Source organism: Mercenaria mercenaria, chromosome 9, assembly GCF_021730395.1.
Source record: "Mercenaria mercenaria strain notata chromosome 9, MADL_Memer_1, whole genome shotgun sequence".
NCBI lineage: Eukaryota > Metazoa > Mollusca > Bivalvia > Venerida > Veneridae > Mercenaria > Mercenaria mercenaria.
The window spans coordinates 74,119,290-74,134,802 of NC_069369.1; the positions used below are offsets into that span (position 1 = coordinate 74,119,290).

Sequence of the window (15,513 nt, forward strand, 5' to 3'; positions counted from 1 at the left end):
GGTCAGGTGGAGTCAAAAAGTAGGTCACCGGATCAAATCGAAGGTAAAGCTTGTTTACAATCTAGAGGCCACATTATGATTGTATCTTCATGAAACTTGGCCAGTAGTTAATCTTTATGATCTTTAGGTCAAGTTCGAATCTGAGTCATGTGGGGTCAAAAACAAGGTCACCAGGTCAAATCAAAGGAAAAGCTATTTAACACTCTAGAGGCCACATTTACGACCATATCTTAATGGAATTTGGTCAGAATGTTAATCTTGATGATCTGATCTTTAGGTCAGTAGGTCAAATGAGCGATACAGGGCCTTCAGGGCCCTCTTGTTTTTATATCATATTTTGTTTTTGAAAAGGTAGTAACACTTCCATTTAAATAGATATACTCATTGATTGCTTTTTGTTTCATAAAATGACTTTCATGCTCCCGAAGTTGAACTTATAGTAGCTGCTTTGTCCGTCTATCTAGAGTAGTTCTCAGCTACCACTGGTTTGAATTTATAGCGAAACTTTGTAGGAAGCATCATTATCAAGAGGAGATGCGCATATTGCCTTTGTGTTCCGGTCAAATGTTTTTTTTTCACTTGAGTTATTGCCCTTTGATTATTCAGCAGTAGTGTACTAAAGTGCAATTCCTGTATGGAGTATTTCTCAGCAACCTGTAGTCGGAATTTAGCGAAACTTCATAGGAGGTTTTACGGCCAAGAGGAGATGTACATATTTTCACGGTTGCTTCATTTTAAACAAGCTTTTGCCCTTTGATTATTAGTCCCCTACTGGTTGAAAACCAGTTTCGGGGACTATAGGAATGCGTTTTTCCGTCATTCCGTCCGTCCGCAATTTCGTGTCCGGTCCCTTACTCTGTCACCCATCAAGGGATTTAATATTATTTGCCACAAATGTTTCCCATGATGAGACGACATGTCATGCGCAAAATCCGGACCCTAGATCTAAGGTCAAGGTCACAATTCGAGGTCAAATGTCAACATGGCTTTTTCCTGTCTGGTCTATAACTCTCTTGAAGATTTTAATATTACTTGGCACAAATGTACCTCATAACAAGACGATTTGTCATGCACAACTTTCAGACCCCTAGCTCAAAGGTCAAGATCACACTTAGCAGTCAGATGTTGACATGGCATGAACAGGGTTTGTTTAGTGTCCAGTCCATAACTCTGACATTCATTAAGGGATTGTAATATCACTTGGCACAAGTGTGTTTCCCACGATGAGACGACGTGTCATGTGCAAATGTCGGACCACTTGCTCAAAGGTCAAGGTCACTATTGTGTGTGTGTGTGGGGGGGGGGGGTCAAAGGTCAACAGAGCTTTTTCCCTGTCCGGTCCATAACTCTCCAATCCATGAAGGGATTTTAATATTACTAGGCACAAATGTTCCCCATCATGAGACAATGTGTCTTGCGCAAAACCCGAACCCCTAGCTCAAAGGTCAAGGTCACAATTGGAGGTCAAACGTCAGTATGTTTTTTTCCTGTCCGGTCGAGAACTCTGTCATCCATTAAGGGATTGCAATATTACTTGGCATAAATGTTCCCCACGAGGAGACGACGTGTCTTGTGCAAATGTCGGACCACTTGCTCAAAGGTCAAGGTCACTATTGGGTGGGGGGTCAAAGGTCAACAGAGCTTTTTCCCTGTCCGGTCCATAACTCTCCAATCCATGAAGGGATTTTAATATTACTAGGCACAAATGTTCCCCATCATGAGACAATGTGTCTTGCGCAAAACCCGAACCCCTAGCTCAAAGGTCAAGGTCACAATTGGAGGTCAAACGTCAGTTTATTTTTTTACTGTCCGGTCCAGAACTCTGTCATCCATCAAGGGATTGCAATATTACTTGGCATAAATGTTCCCCATGATGAGACGACGTGTCATGCGCAAAACACCCAGAACCCTAGCTTAAAGGTGAAGGTCACAATTTTAGATTTAATGTCAATAGGATTTTTTTTCCTGTCCGGTCTATAACTTTGTCTTGCAAAACAGGATTTAAATATCAGTTTGCATAAATAATCTCCTGGATGAGACAACATGTCATGCCAAAACCTGGGCTCTAGGTCTAAGGTCAATGTCACTCTTAGAGACCAAAAGTCAGATACAAGAGTGACTTTGTCCGGAGCATTTCTTCTTCATGCATGGAGGGATTTTGATGTAACTTGTCACAAATGTTCACCAACATGAGACGGATTGTCTTGCGCAAGAACAAGGTCCCTAGATCTAAGGTCAAGGTCATACTTAGAGGTCAAAGGTCAAATTCAAGAATGGCTTTGTCCGGAGCATTTCTTCTTCATGCATGGAGGGATTTTGATGTAATTTGGCACAAATGTTTACCACCATGAGGCACCCTTGTTTTTAGAATTAAGTTTCTTTATTTTTACTATAAATAGATTATATTGTAACTTTTTTTTATTACTGGCCGTATAGAAAATCGAGACCTCTTTTCTGTGGTACAACATGCATGTTACATCCAATGTTACATCCAAAGATGTATTTTGACCTATCTCTACCTGGTAAAGAATTTCTTGTGGGCGTATATTATATTGAAGTTTTTAGGACTAATTTCCCTTTGTTGTTACTATAAATAACTTATTTGATAACATTTTTTATAATCGGCCAAAATAATTCGATAAGAAAACAACTGTAGGTTTTTATATATGCAGAATTTAATCAAAGTCTTTTGTTATAACATATTGTATATATATAGTACATTATTGTTTATACATCATTGGCAGATATCAGTTCATTATGTTATACTGCAGAAGAGAAAATTAGGTGCCTTCCAGTAGGGGACTTCGTATTGCATGGCAATACTTCATTCACTTGTTTAACAATAGTATATACTATAGTGCAGTTGTTTTCCGAAGTATTTCTCAGCAACCACTGATTTGACTTTGGCCATACTTCATAGGAAGAGGAAGCTTCACTATCAAGAGAAGATGCGCATATTTTCTTCCTGATCTGGTCGGATGAAATTTCACCGAAATATTGTCCTTTGATTATTCAACAGTAGTATTCTATAGTACTATTTCTTGTCTGGAATATTTCTCAGCAACCACTCGTTAGAATCTACCCGAACTTCAAAGGAAGCTTCACTATCAAAAGAAGATATGCATATTTAACAAGGTTTTTGTAAAAAAAAATAAAAAAATAAGAAACAGATATTTTGCGGGCGCGGGCGTCAAACTTGGTTTCCGCACAGTAACAAGTTTGGAACAAGCTATAGACACCAAACTAAGCCTGTAGATAGATGGTAAGAAGACGAAGGTTGGGATTGCATTTGGGGTCATTTGGTCAAGGTCAAGGTCGCTGTGGCTAAAAATAGAAAAAATGGTTTCTGCACAATAACTTTAGTTTGCATTGATGTATTGAAATTAAACTTGGCCTTTAGGTAGCTTATAGAAAAAACCAAGGTTAGGATTATATATGAGGTCATTGGGATCAAGTTCAAGGTCAGGATAACTTAGAAAAGTTCACGGTGGCGCAGTGGTCTAGAGCGTTTGGCAAGAGCTACTTTTTAGTCAGTGGGACGGAATGGCATCGGTTCAAATCCTACTGAGATCCAGTTGTCTTTTTATTTCTTTTTTTGTGATAAATAGGTAACTTGAATGTCATTTGGTCATGGTCAAGGTCACAGTTACTAAAAAAGATTTTTTCTCTAAAAATAGATTTTTTCTCAGTGTGATCATCAAAAAGGTGGTTTCCGCTTTTTAATTTTAGTTTGGACTTACTTGTTGCCACCAAACTTTGTATGCAGCAAGCCTACCTGAAAAACTAGCTTTTGATGATATTTGGGGTGACTGTTACTAAAAATAGAAAAATGGCTTCCACTCAATATCTTTAGTTTGGGTACACTTATTGTCAATATACTTGTTGTGTAGATAGCTTTTTTCAAACACAAAAGCTTGGGAAGGTATTTGAGATCACTTGTATCAGGGTCAAGATCAGTGTAGCTAAAAATAAAAATTTGGGTCATATTTGAAATAAAAAAATATATTTTTGTGCTGTGGAATGGAATGGTGTCGGTTCAAATCTCACTGAGATCTAAAATTGTTTTTCTTTATTTATACGCCCGTCTCTGAAAGAGCGGGGCATATTATGTGAAACCCCTTTCTGCGTCCAAAAACATGTCCGTTCTCTAAGTCAAATAGTTTTTATCCGCACTAGGCACTCTTGAGTTACGGCCTTTGAATTACTCGAAATCTGCAAATTTAGCCTTGTCCGCCCTCTAGTTAAATAGTTTTCATCCGATCTTCACCAAACTTAGTGACAATGTTTAGTCTTGTCCGCTCTCTAAGTAAAAAAATCATATGATCTGCCACAAACTTGCAGATAATGTTTGCATGTATAATATCACAGCCAAGTTCAATAACCAGCCAAATCGCCGTAGGCAAGCTTGGATTATGGCCCTTGAATTACTCGAAAATGCGAATTTAGCCTTTTCCGCTCTCTAAGTCAAACAGTTCTCATCCGATCTTTACCAAACTTGCTGACAATGTTGGTGGACATAATATCTCGGCCAAGTTCGATAACCAGCCAACTCGCCCCAGGCACTCTTGGATTATGGCCCTTGAAGTATGCCAAGTTCGATGACGGGCGTATTTTGTGACAGTCTGCCACTCTTGAAAAACGGGACGTATTTTGGGAACGCCCCTGGCGGGCGGGCCTTTGGGCGGACGGATGGGCGGGCGGGCGGACGACGTCCACAGACTTTGTCCGGAGCATATCTTCTTCATGCATGGAGGGGTTTCGATGAAACTTGTCACTATTGTTCACCATCATGAGACGGAGTGTCATGCGCAAGAACCAGGTCCCTAGTTTTAAGGTCAAGGTCACAGAGGTCAAAGGATACAAGAATGAAAACTTTGTTCGGAGCATTTCTTCTTCATGCAGGGAGGGATTTTGATATAACTTGGCACAAACGTTCACCACCACACGACGGAGTGTCATGCGCAAACACCAGATCCCTAGGTCTAAGGTCAAGGTCACACTTAGAGGCCAAAGGTCAGATACAAGAATGACTTTGTCCGGAGCATTTCTTCTTCATGCATGGAGTGATTTTGATGTAACTTGGCAGCACAATTGAACACCATCATGAGACGGAGTGTCATGCGCAGGTCCCTTCCTTAGAATTACTTCCATTTGTTGTTACTATAAATAGCTGATATTGTAACTTTTTCATTACTAGTCGTAGGGAAAAATCGAGACCACTTTTCTGTAGTACAACATGTATGTTACATCCAATTTTGATGTGTATTTTGACCTATTTCTGCATGGTAAGGATTTTTGTGTGGACTTACGTAGGGAAAAAGCAAGACCACTTTTCTGTGGTACAACATACTTTCAAATTTTAGGTGTATTTTAAGGTATCTCTACCCGGTAAGGAGTTTTTTTGTGGACTAGGAAAAACAAAAGAATTGCAATAAATACTAAACAACCACAAAATTAAAATTCCATTTGCAAATACAGGTGCTAGTGTTAAGAAATTTGCTATGACGGGCGTATATTGTGACATTCTGACACTCTTGTTTTTATCGGTTATAAAAAGGTCATTTTAATGCCACTGGGTCACTGAAAATAGAAAAATATGGTCATAGTTATAATAAAAAACATATGTTTAATAGAATATGACCATTTTGTGCCCCCCCCCCCCCCCACCCATGTGTGGTGTGAGCATATAGATTTGCTCTTGTCCGTGCGTGCGTCCGAAGTTCGTGACACGCCTAGCTCAAAAAGTATTTGATATAAATTAATGAAACCTTGCACGAGTCTTTATCTTGATATGAACTTGCGCACCTTTTATTTTTCGTCTGGCTCCGCCCCCTAATGTTGCGTTATGGCCCCTGAAATAGTCAAAAATGCACATTTTCAACTTGTGACACGCCTAGCTCAAAAAGTATTTGATGTAGATTCATGAAACCTTGCTTGAGTCTTAATCATGATATGAACTTGCGCAACTCCTATTTTTCGTCTGACTCCGCCCCGTATTTTTAGAGTTATGGCCCCTGAAATAGTTTAAAATGCACATTTTCACCTTGTGACACGCTTACCTCAAAAAGTATTTGATATAGATTCATGAAACCTTGCATGAGTCTTAATCATGATATGAACTTGCGCACCTTCTATTTTTCATTTGGGTCCGCCTCCCCCTATTTTCAGAGTTATGGCCCCTGCAATAGTCAAAAATGCACATTTTCACTTTGTGACACGCCTAGTTCAAAAAGTATTTGATATAAATTGATGAAACCTTGCATGAATCTTTATCATGATATGAACTTGCGCACCTCCTTTTTAGCTCATCTGATTTTTTGAAAAAAAATGATGAGTTATTGTCATCACTTGAGCGGTTGTCGGCGTCGGCGTCGGCGTCGGCGTCGGCGTCGGCGTCTGCGTCGGCGTTGCCTGGTTAAGTTTTATGTTTAGGTCAGCTTTTCTCCTAAGCTATCAAAGCTATTGCTTTGAAACTTGGAATACTTGTTCACCATCATAAGCTGACCCTGTATAGCAAGAAACATAACTCCATCTTGCTTTTTGCAAGATTTATGGCCCCTTTTGTACTTAGAAAATATCAGATTTCTTGGTTAAGTTTTATGTTTAGGTCAACTTTTCTCCTAAACTATCAAAGCTATTGCTTTGAAACTTGGAATACTTGTTCACCATCATAAGCAGACCCTGTACATCAAGAAACATAACTCCATCTTGCTTTTTGCAAGATTTATTGCCCCTTTTGGACTTAGAAAATCAGTTTTCTTGGTTAAGTTTTATGTTTAGGTCAGCTTTTATCCTAAACTATCAAAGCTATTGCTTTAAAACTTGCAACACTTGTTCACCATCATAAGTTGACCCTGTATAGCAAGAAACATAACTCCGTCCTGCTTTTTGCAAGATTTATGGCCCCTTTTGGACTTAGAAAATATCAGATTTCTTGGTTAAGTTTTATGTTTAGGTCAACTTTTTCTCTTAAACTATCAAAGCTATTGCTTTGAAACTTGCAACACTTGTTCACCATCATAAGCTGACCCTGTACAGCAAGCAACATAACTCCATCCTGCTTTTTGCAATAATTATTGCCCCTTTTGGACTTAGAAAATCATTTTCTTGGTTGAGTATTATGTTTAAGTCAACTTTTCTCATAAACTATCAAAGCTATTGCTTTAAAACTTGCAACAGTTTTTCACCATCATAAGTGGACACTGTACATCAAGAAACATAACTCTATCCTGCTTTTTGCAAGAATGATGGCCCTTTTTAGACTTAGAAAATCATGGGTAGGACAATATTTCTATTACACAAAAAAAATCAGATGAGCGTCAGCACCCGCAAGGCGGTGCTCTTGTTTTCATCTTGGTCCGCCCCCTTGAAATATTAAAAAAATGCACATTTTCACCTAATTTTGTGCCTCACTCAAAAAGTATTTAATGTGTATTTATCAAAACCTTCCTTGAGTCTTTATCATAATGTGACCTTGCACACTTGGCATTCTTCTTGAGAATTTTAGCGTTAATTACAGAGTTATGGCCCTTGAAATAGCCAAAATAGTGGATTTTTTCTTTGTGATGCTCATAGCTCAAAGAGTATATGGTATAGAATAATGAATCCATTTCATAATTTTTTTTTGAGTCTATACCCCATTAAGACTGCAAACATTTGAATGATTTCCCCTTATTTGTGACAAATGTACCAGTGGGGGCACATCCTATGTCCTACAGACACATTCTAGTTTCTAAAGAACCTGTTTATGTGATGCAATTGAAAACCTGGTTTTCCTCGAATTGAGACGTTTCTTGTTTCTATCTGTTTTGGTAAGATGATTTTTCACTGAGTTATTGGCCTTTGATTATTTTACATTAGTATACAATAGTACAATTCTGGTCCGCATTATTCTTCAGCAACCGCTATTTGTAAGTTACTGGTTGGAATTCATTGAAACTTTATAGGAATTTTCACTCATTCTTTAATAAGCAAGAAACATGTTTCGGGGAGCATCCATTGGTTTTACCAATATCTTTTTGTCATTTCAAATACAGAGTCCAGGCTTTATTCTATGTTATTTCGATTAATGATGTTACACCATTACTACCGGTTTATCAGATGTACAAAACTACCTTAAGAAAACGTCTAAGACAGCATAATATTATCTCTTTTGTCTGTAATCAGATTTCCAGAAACTGGAGGACGTTTTTAGAAAATCTAAATTGGAACACGCTTCATTAAAGGTGTACCCTGTACCAATATCCAACTGTATATTTGTTGCTAACATGGCGCCTGAAGTTAGCAAGGACACTATTGAGTTTTACTTTGAAAACACTCGAAAAAGTGGTGGCGGACAGGTTAACAACGTGAAGATGAATGAAGATGACACATGCATTGTATACTTTGAAGATTATACAAGTGAGTACTTGTCTTCAGGTAATCATAACAAGCATTAAAGCTTTAAAAATTTAAGGTATGGTTAGTGTGTGACTTACTGAATATTCAACAGACAGAAAATGTTGAAATAATACAAAGAGCTGGTTCATGTAAGTTTAAAGCTTTCTCCTCAAGTAAGCTAAGATATACATTCAGATTAAGAGAAATGCAGTTGAATATCATTACCTCGATATCGGTTAGCTCGATACTTCGGTTAGCACGATGTATTTGAGTCGGTCCTGATTTTTCCCTATTTATCTTAATGTAATTATTTATCATTACCTAGATATGATTAGCTCGATATTTTGTTTAGCTCGATGAGATTTTTCAGTCCCGTCAACTAACCTATACTGTTTTTACACCTGGTTTTGTCGATATCACAGATTGTCAAAAAATATCCATGTTATTTGTAAGGTGTGAAAAGCAACCTATTGTTGTCCGGCGATGTATTAATCATATTCAAGTTAGTTTGTGTGTTTGTTTTGTTTGTTATTTAATCTTTAATCCAATTTAAATGTCAGAAAGTTATTTAACTCCCAATAATTAGTCTTATAAAAGCAGGAAAGCTGTTTTCCAATATAACAGCTAATTTGGATGAAATATTTTCTGTTTAACGGAGTAAAAATCTGCCATTTAGGATTGAGTAACAATATGCGTATTTTTAACTGGCAAATTTTCGTTATCAAAGTACAGTCAAAATGACTACTCAACTAAGAACATTATCGCTGCATTCAGACTTGTTTTAAGGGAAGGAATAAAAATGTTAATGTTTAAATGTATATTTTGAAAAATTAAAAAGTTGTATGTATGTATTTAAATAAATTAAGATGCCTTATTTGTCAATAAGAATAAAATCGTATTTACGTTTTATATAATTTCTTTCCCCTTTCAAACCCTCTGGAAAAAGCATTGGATATAATGACAATATAGACGTCCGACAAAAGTACAAAGTAGTCACAGATATCTTTGATATCGTGACGTCGAACTTCGGATACGTCGATGCAATTTTTACAGTCCCTTGAATATCGAGGTAACGGTATTCGACTGTATATAGATTTGTCAATTTGAGTTCCTACTTCTTTCATTCATTTTATCTTTTTGAATGATTCTTGCATTACAAGGGAAAATTATGTAACAGTAAAATATTAAAATATATTTTTTTTCAGTTATTGAAAACATTTTAGAAAAGGAACACAATTTAGGTGGGCTAAAGTTAGATGTGAAACGATACCAGGAATGCCTCGGCAGACCAGAAGGAGAAATAGGTGAAAGAGTTTTACGTGTACCGGAAGACTTAGTGCTAAAGGATGTTGACCCTCTAAAAATAAAATTTATGAAACATTCCAACGCGAATCGTTCAGCTTTAGAAATACAGCTAAACACTTGTTACACAAAGATATGGTGGCCTGGTGAAACTGGACATGTTGTACTGACATGCACATTAACAAGAGAAGTGAAGAATTGCTTCAAATTCGTAAAGCAATGGAAGGAGACAGCAGAGCAGAACTTTCGAGACTTCATGAAGAACATTATTGTTAACAAAGTGCCAGTGCTGCAGGATATTTGGTCTACAGTAATGGTAGAACTCAAAACTGTCACAGTAGATAATCCAGAAGCTGTTGCTATATTTGTAGATAAAAATGAGAGTGTTATAACAGTTGTAGGTAACAAAAGTATTACTGAAAGTCTTTCAAAGAAGATTGATGATATCATGAAAGAAGTCATGGCAAAAGTGGAGAAGGGACTTGCAAAAAGTAAAGAAGTTTTCACAAGATTGAAGTTAATTGAAACAAAAATGCTTTTAGCTGACAAATTTCCTACAGAAATGATGAAACTTTTTCCTGACCTGAAGGTGAAAATAAACCAAAACAAAAATGAGATTGTTTTTGAAGGACTATTACGGCAGGTAAGCGATGCAAAGTTGAAGATGTATGAAATAAAAAGCAGCTTTGCAACAGCTTGTATTGACAAAATATCAGATCTAGCAGCCAGATTGTTCCTATCGAAACAAACGAAAGACCATATAGTGAAAAAATTAAAAACTAGTCACCTCACAGCCATATGGGATATCATAGATGGAGGTTTGCTTGTATACACCACATCTGATAAATATATCAAAGATTGTTTGAGAATTATATGCGAGTCAGTCATTGAAAACACTGTTCTTCTTAAAAAGGATTCCAAAACAGTGGTGAGTTCAGAAAGTTGGCAGACTAAAGTTGAGGAATTACATGCCTCTAATCCTGGAAAATGCTACATAAAAGTACCAGAGGATGGGAGAAAAGTTCAAATGTGCGCTACTGATGATATAGCAAACGAAATCGTACATACTATTGAAAGGTACCTCCAGTTAGAAACTGCGAGTAAGTATTCAAGGTGAACGACATAATACTTTAAGATTTGGTAACTCAAATGACCATTTGTATTTTATATGTTACTAGGCCTTTCTGGTAAACACTGGTCATTTGATTGGGGTATGATGTTTGTTTGATCACGCGCATATGTGTGTGAATTGATGGATGACATCATACAGTGCAGTTTCAGGTTAAATTAATTTTAGATCAAAGGCACATATTGTCACCAAACTAGAATGCTTGCACGGGACTTGATTTGAGCTTATCAGCATCGCTGGGTAAATATCGAGGTCACTATTACAAAATAAACATATTCTGCACAGGGAGATTGATGTATTGAACTGTACATAAAAGAAAACTGAAGGTTCCGAACGATATGAGAGCACAAGTATTAACGTCAGCATTACTGATCAATGTTACCATCTACATACATTTCTACGCATTTCACGTTCCAAATAGGAGCTAAAATGTGCAGACAGTTTCCCTAGTAAGTCTTTGCACTTAACAAAAATCGATAATGAAAATCACTTGTAATCAATACTCGGTATTACAGGTGTCTGAAATAGTCATTTTTATACGCCCGAAGGGACGTATTATATTATACTCCCGGTGTCCGTCCGTCCGTTAGCAATTTCGTGTCCGCTCTGTAACTCTTGAACCCCTTAAAGGATTTCAAAGAAACTTTACACAAATGTTCATCTCACGACGACGTGCAGAGCGCAAGCTTTGGATGGCTCGCTTTAAGGTTAAGGTCACACTTGGGTTCAAAGGTCATGTTTTGTTTCGTGTCCGCTCTGTACCTCTTGAACTGCTTGAAGGATTTCAAAGAAACTTGGCACAAATGTACTCTACACAAAGACGACGTGCAGAGCGCATGTTTCGGATGACTCGCTTCAAGGTCAAGGTCACACTCCCATCCTCTGATGTAACCTTTTAGGCGTATATTGCCCGCTTGGCGGAGCACCTGTTATCTGTGTACTAGTTTATTTATAACACTGTAGATCTACTGGTTTTCGACAAGTTTCCGATAAATACCAGTATCCGAATTCTCGTAATCTCTCCTTTCATGTAAATTTTCAAATAGGGGGTACTTATATTTTTGGAATGTTATTTCACAAGAAAGAATCTAGCGAAATTTTGTTATCCAAATGTTTACACAGAAATTCTACATTCCTTTTTTAGAAATCTTTTAGAAAACTTTCTGTTTTGTTTACGTCTGAGGGAATCCGCTTGAAACTCCTGCGCATGCGCGAGAAAAGTTTTAATCAAAAGGGAGGTAATCCTGAGCCAACAATTAACATTCGTTGTAGAATTATTCTCCCTATTTTTTACCTTAACCTTTAGCGTGCTGACGGCAAGTGATTCTGCCTTTGCGACCAGGGCAGACCAAGATCAGCCTGCACGGATGTGGAGGCTGATCATGGTCTGCACTGTTCGCTATTCAGTCTGTAAATTTTCAGTGAACACCCATTCTGATAATAAATGGCACTACCTAATTTGAATGATGGACCGGTCCGTTTTAGAAATATAGCAGGGTAAAGGTTAAAAGTAATAAAAGTAGCCGATATAAAACTCCCTACTGAGAGTACATGATGTATAAAATACAAGTGCCATTGAATGCAAACCCCTACCAACTGTTTTAAGTCAGTGATGTACATGGAATATAACCCAATGGCTATCATCTTAGTGACCATTGACTTCTAAAACGTTGAACTAAGTGAAGCCAGCCAGATACCGGTACACAATGTGAAAGGTACTTGTCTGAAGAGTTGCTCAGAATGATTTTACAGGTGCTGTACGGTAAGGTACGTTACCGAACGGAAGATAGTCACACACTTTGTTTGACTGACGCGAAAAACTAGTAAAGTATTTACCTTTTTAGCCCACCATCTTCAGCTGGTGGGCCATTCAAATCACTCTGCGTCCGTGGTCCGTCGTCCTTCCGTCCGTTAACAATTTCTCGTTATCGCATCTCCTCAGAAACTACTGGGGGATTTTGACCAAACTTTGTCAGAGTGATGTATTGGTACCCTAGTTGTGTACTTCTGAAAATCAGACTGGTTCAACAATTTTTGAGTGAGTTATGGCCCTTTGTTTATTTTGATTTCTAATATAATTTTATATCCAGAAGCCCTCCGAGTAGTTAATTGATTTTCATGGCCTTACTTGTAGAAGGATCATAAAGTCTGCAGACACTAATGAGATAATGATTCAAGTTGTTCATGATTTTCCTATTACACCTCAGCAGTGAATGGACTACATAACCCTAGCAGACTGATGATTAATTTGTTTAGTACTCAAATTTCTGGGTTTAATAATTTGTTATAATATAAGTAATTATATGTGCATTCTCTGTTTCCCTAATAAGAAAAAAAATGCATATAACTTTTAATATAATTATGTCTCCCCCCCCTCTGGGGGAGACATATTGTTTTTGCCCTGTCCGTCCGTCCGTCCGTCCGTCACACTTAATTTCCGAGCAAGAACTGGAGAACCATTTGACCTAGAACCTTCAAACTTCATAGGGTTGTAGGGCTGCTGGAGTAGACGACCCCTATTGTTTTTGGGGTCACTCCGTCAAAGGTCAAGGTCACAGGGGCCTGAACATTGAAATTCATTTCTGATCAATATCTAGAGAACCACTTGACCCAGAATGTTGAAACTTAATAGGATGATTGGTCATGAAGAGTAGATGACCCCTATTGATTTTAGGGTCACTCCGTCAAAGGTCAAGGTCACAGGGGTCTGAACATTGAAAACCATTTCCGATCAATAACTAGAGAACCACTTGACCCAGAATGTTGAAACTTCATAGGATGATTGATCATGTAGAGTACATGATGAGCCCTGTTGTTTTTGGGGTCACTCCGTTAAAGGTCAAGGTCACAGGGGCCTGAACATTAAAAACCATTTCCAATCAATAACTTGAGTACCACTTGACCCAGAATGTTGAAACTTAATAGGATGATTGGTCATGCAGAGTAGATGACCCCTGTCGATTTTGGGATCACTCTGTCAAAGGTCAAGGTCACAGGGGCCTGAACATGGAAAACCGTTTCCGATCAATAACTTGAGAACCTCTTGACCCAGAATGTTGAAACTTCATAGGATGATTGTACATGCAAGATAGATGACCCCTTTCGATTTTTGGGTCATTCTGTTAAAGGTCAAGGCCACAGGGGCCTGAACATTGAAAAAAAAATTCCGGTCAGTAACTTGAGAACAACTTGACCCAGAATGTTGAAACTTAATAGGATGATTGGTCATGCAGAGTAGATGACCCCTGTCGATTTTGGGATCACTTTGTCAAAGATCAAGGTCACAGGGGCCTGAACATGGAAAACCGTTTCCGATCAATAACTTGAGAACCTCTTGACCCAGAATGTTAAAACTTTATAGGATAATTGGACATGCAGAGTAAATGACCCCAATTAATTTTGGGGTCACTCTATTAAAGGTCAAGGTCACAGGGGCCTGAAAATGGAAAACAATTTCCGGTCAGTAACTTGAGAACCACTCAACCCAGAATGTTGAAACTTCATAGGATGATTGCTCATGCAGAGTAGATGACCCTTATCGATTTTGGGGTCACTCCGTTAAAGGTCAAGGTCACAGGGGCCTGAACATTGATAACCATTTCCGATCAGTAACTTGAGAACCTCTTGATCCAGAATGTTGAAACTTCATAGGATAATTGAACATGCAGAGTAGATGACCCCTATTGATTTTTTGGTCAGTCTATTAAAGGTCAAGGTCACAGGGGCCTGGTCATGTGAAATCATTTCCGGAATATAACTTGAGAACCACCTGACCTAGAATGTTGAAACTTAATAGGATGATTGGACATGCAGAGTAGATGACCCCTATTTATTTTGGGGTCACTTGATCAAAGGTCAAGGTCACAAGAGCCTGAACAGTGACTTGAGAACCACTAGGCCAAGAGTGTTGAAACTTAGCGGGATGACTGGACATGCCAAATAGATGATCCCTATTGCAGCCAACCATCAGTGTCTCTTTGACTTTCGCTCCTGACCCCTACTGACTTCTTGCCTATACCACTTTGCATTAGGGGAGACATGCGCTTTTTTGCAAAAGCATCTTCTAGTTAATATTAATAGTGTCATCTCTCTTAGGATCAAGGTCACTTATTTTGATGTAGTGGCCTAATTTTTGTTTTTAACCTACAACATTCAAATTTGGACCACATGTATAGTTTTTAGTGGCTAGATGAGCCTTGACAGGAGTTGACCTTGATCTTGACCTAGTGACCTACTTTCACATATCTGTTGCTAAAACTTCAAATTTGGACCACATGCATAGGTTTTTGTACCGAAATAAACTTTGACCTTGACTTAGTGACATACTTTCACATTTATGAAGGTACATGCTTCAAATTTGGACCACATGCATAGTTTTGTGTTCTGAAATAAAATTTGACCTTGAGATTGACCAAGTGACCTACTTTCTTATTTCTCGAGCTACAGGCTTCCAATTTGGACACATGCATAGTTGTGTGTTCTGAATTGAAATTTGACCTTGATTTTTACCTAGTACCTACTTTCATATTTCTAAACTAAAGCCTTCAAATTTAAAGCACATTGTGTGTCGAAATGAACTTTGACCTTGAAATTGATCTAGTGACCTATTTTCATATTGCTCAAGCTACAGCTTTCAAATTTAGACCACATGCATGGACCACATCAGTGAGATTCACAGTTTTGTGTACCGAAATGAACCTTGA

At 38.0% G+C, this 15,513-nt stretch overlaps 1 protein-coding gene across 1 annotated transcript in view; it reads left to right on the forward strand.

The window, feature by feature from the left end:
- LOC128559584 (uncharacterized) overlaps nucleotides 1-15,513 on the forward strand; it is a 175,054-nt gene that overhangs the window by 39,346 nt on the left and 120,195 nt on the right. Inside the window, exons 3-4 of the mRNA XM_053551712.1 lie at nucleotides 8,167-8,400; nucleotides 9,585-10,781. Coding sequence (XP_053407687.1) covers nucleotides 8,167-8,400; nucleotides 9,585-10,781 — 1,431 coding nt within the window. The remainder of the gene's footprint in view (nucleotides 1-8,166; nucleotides 8,401-9,584; nucleotides 10,782-15,513) is intronic.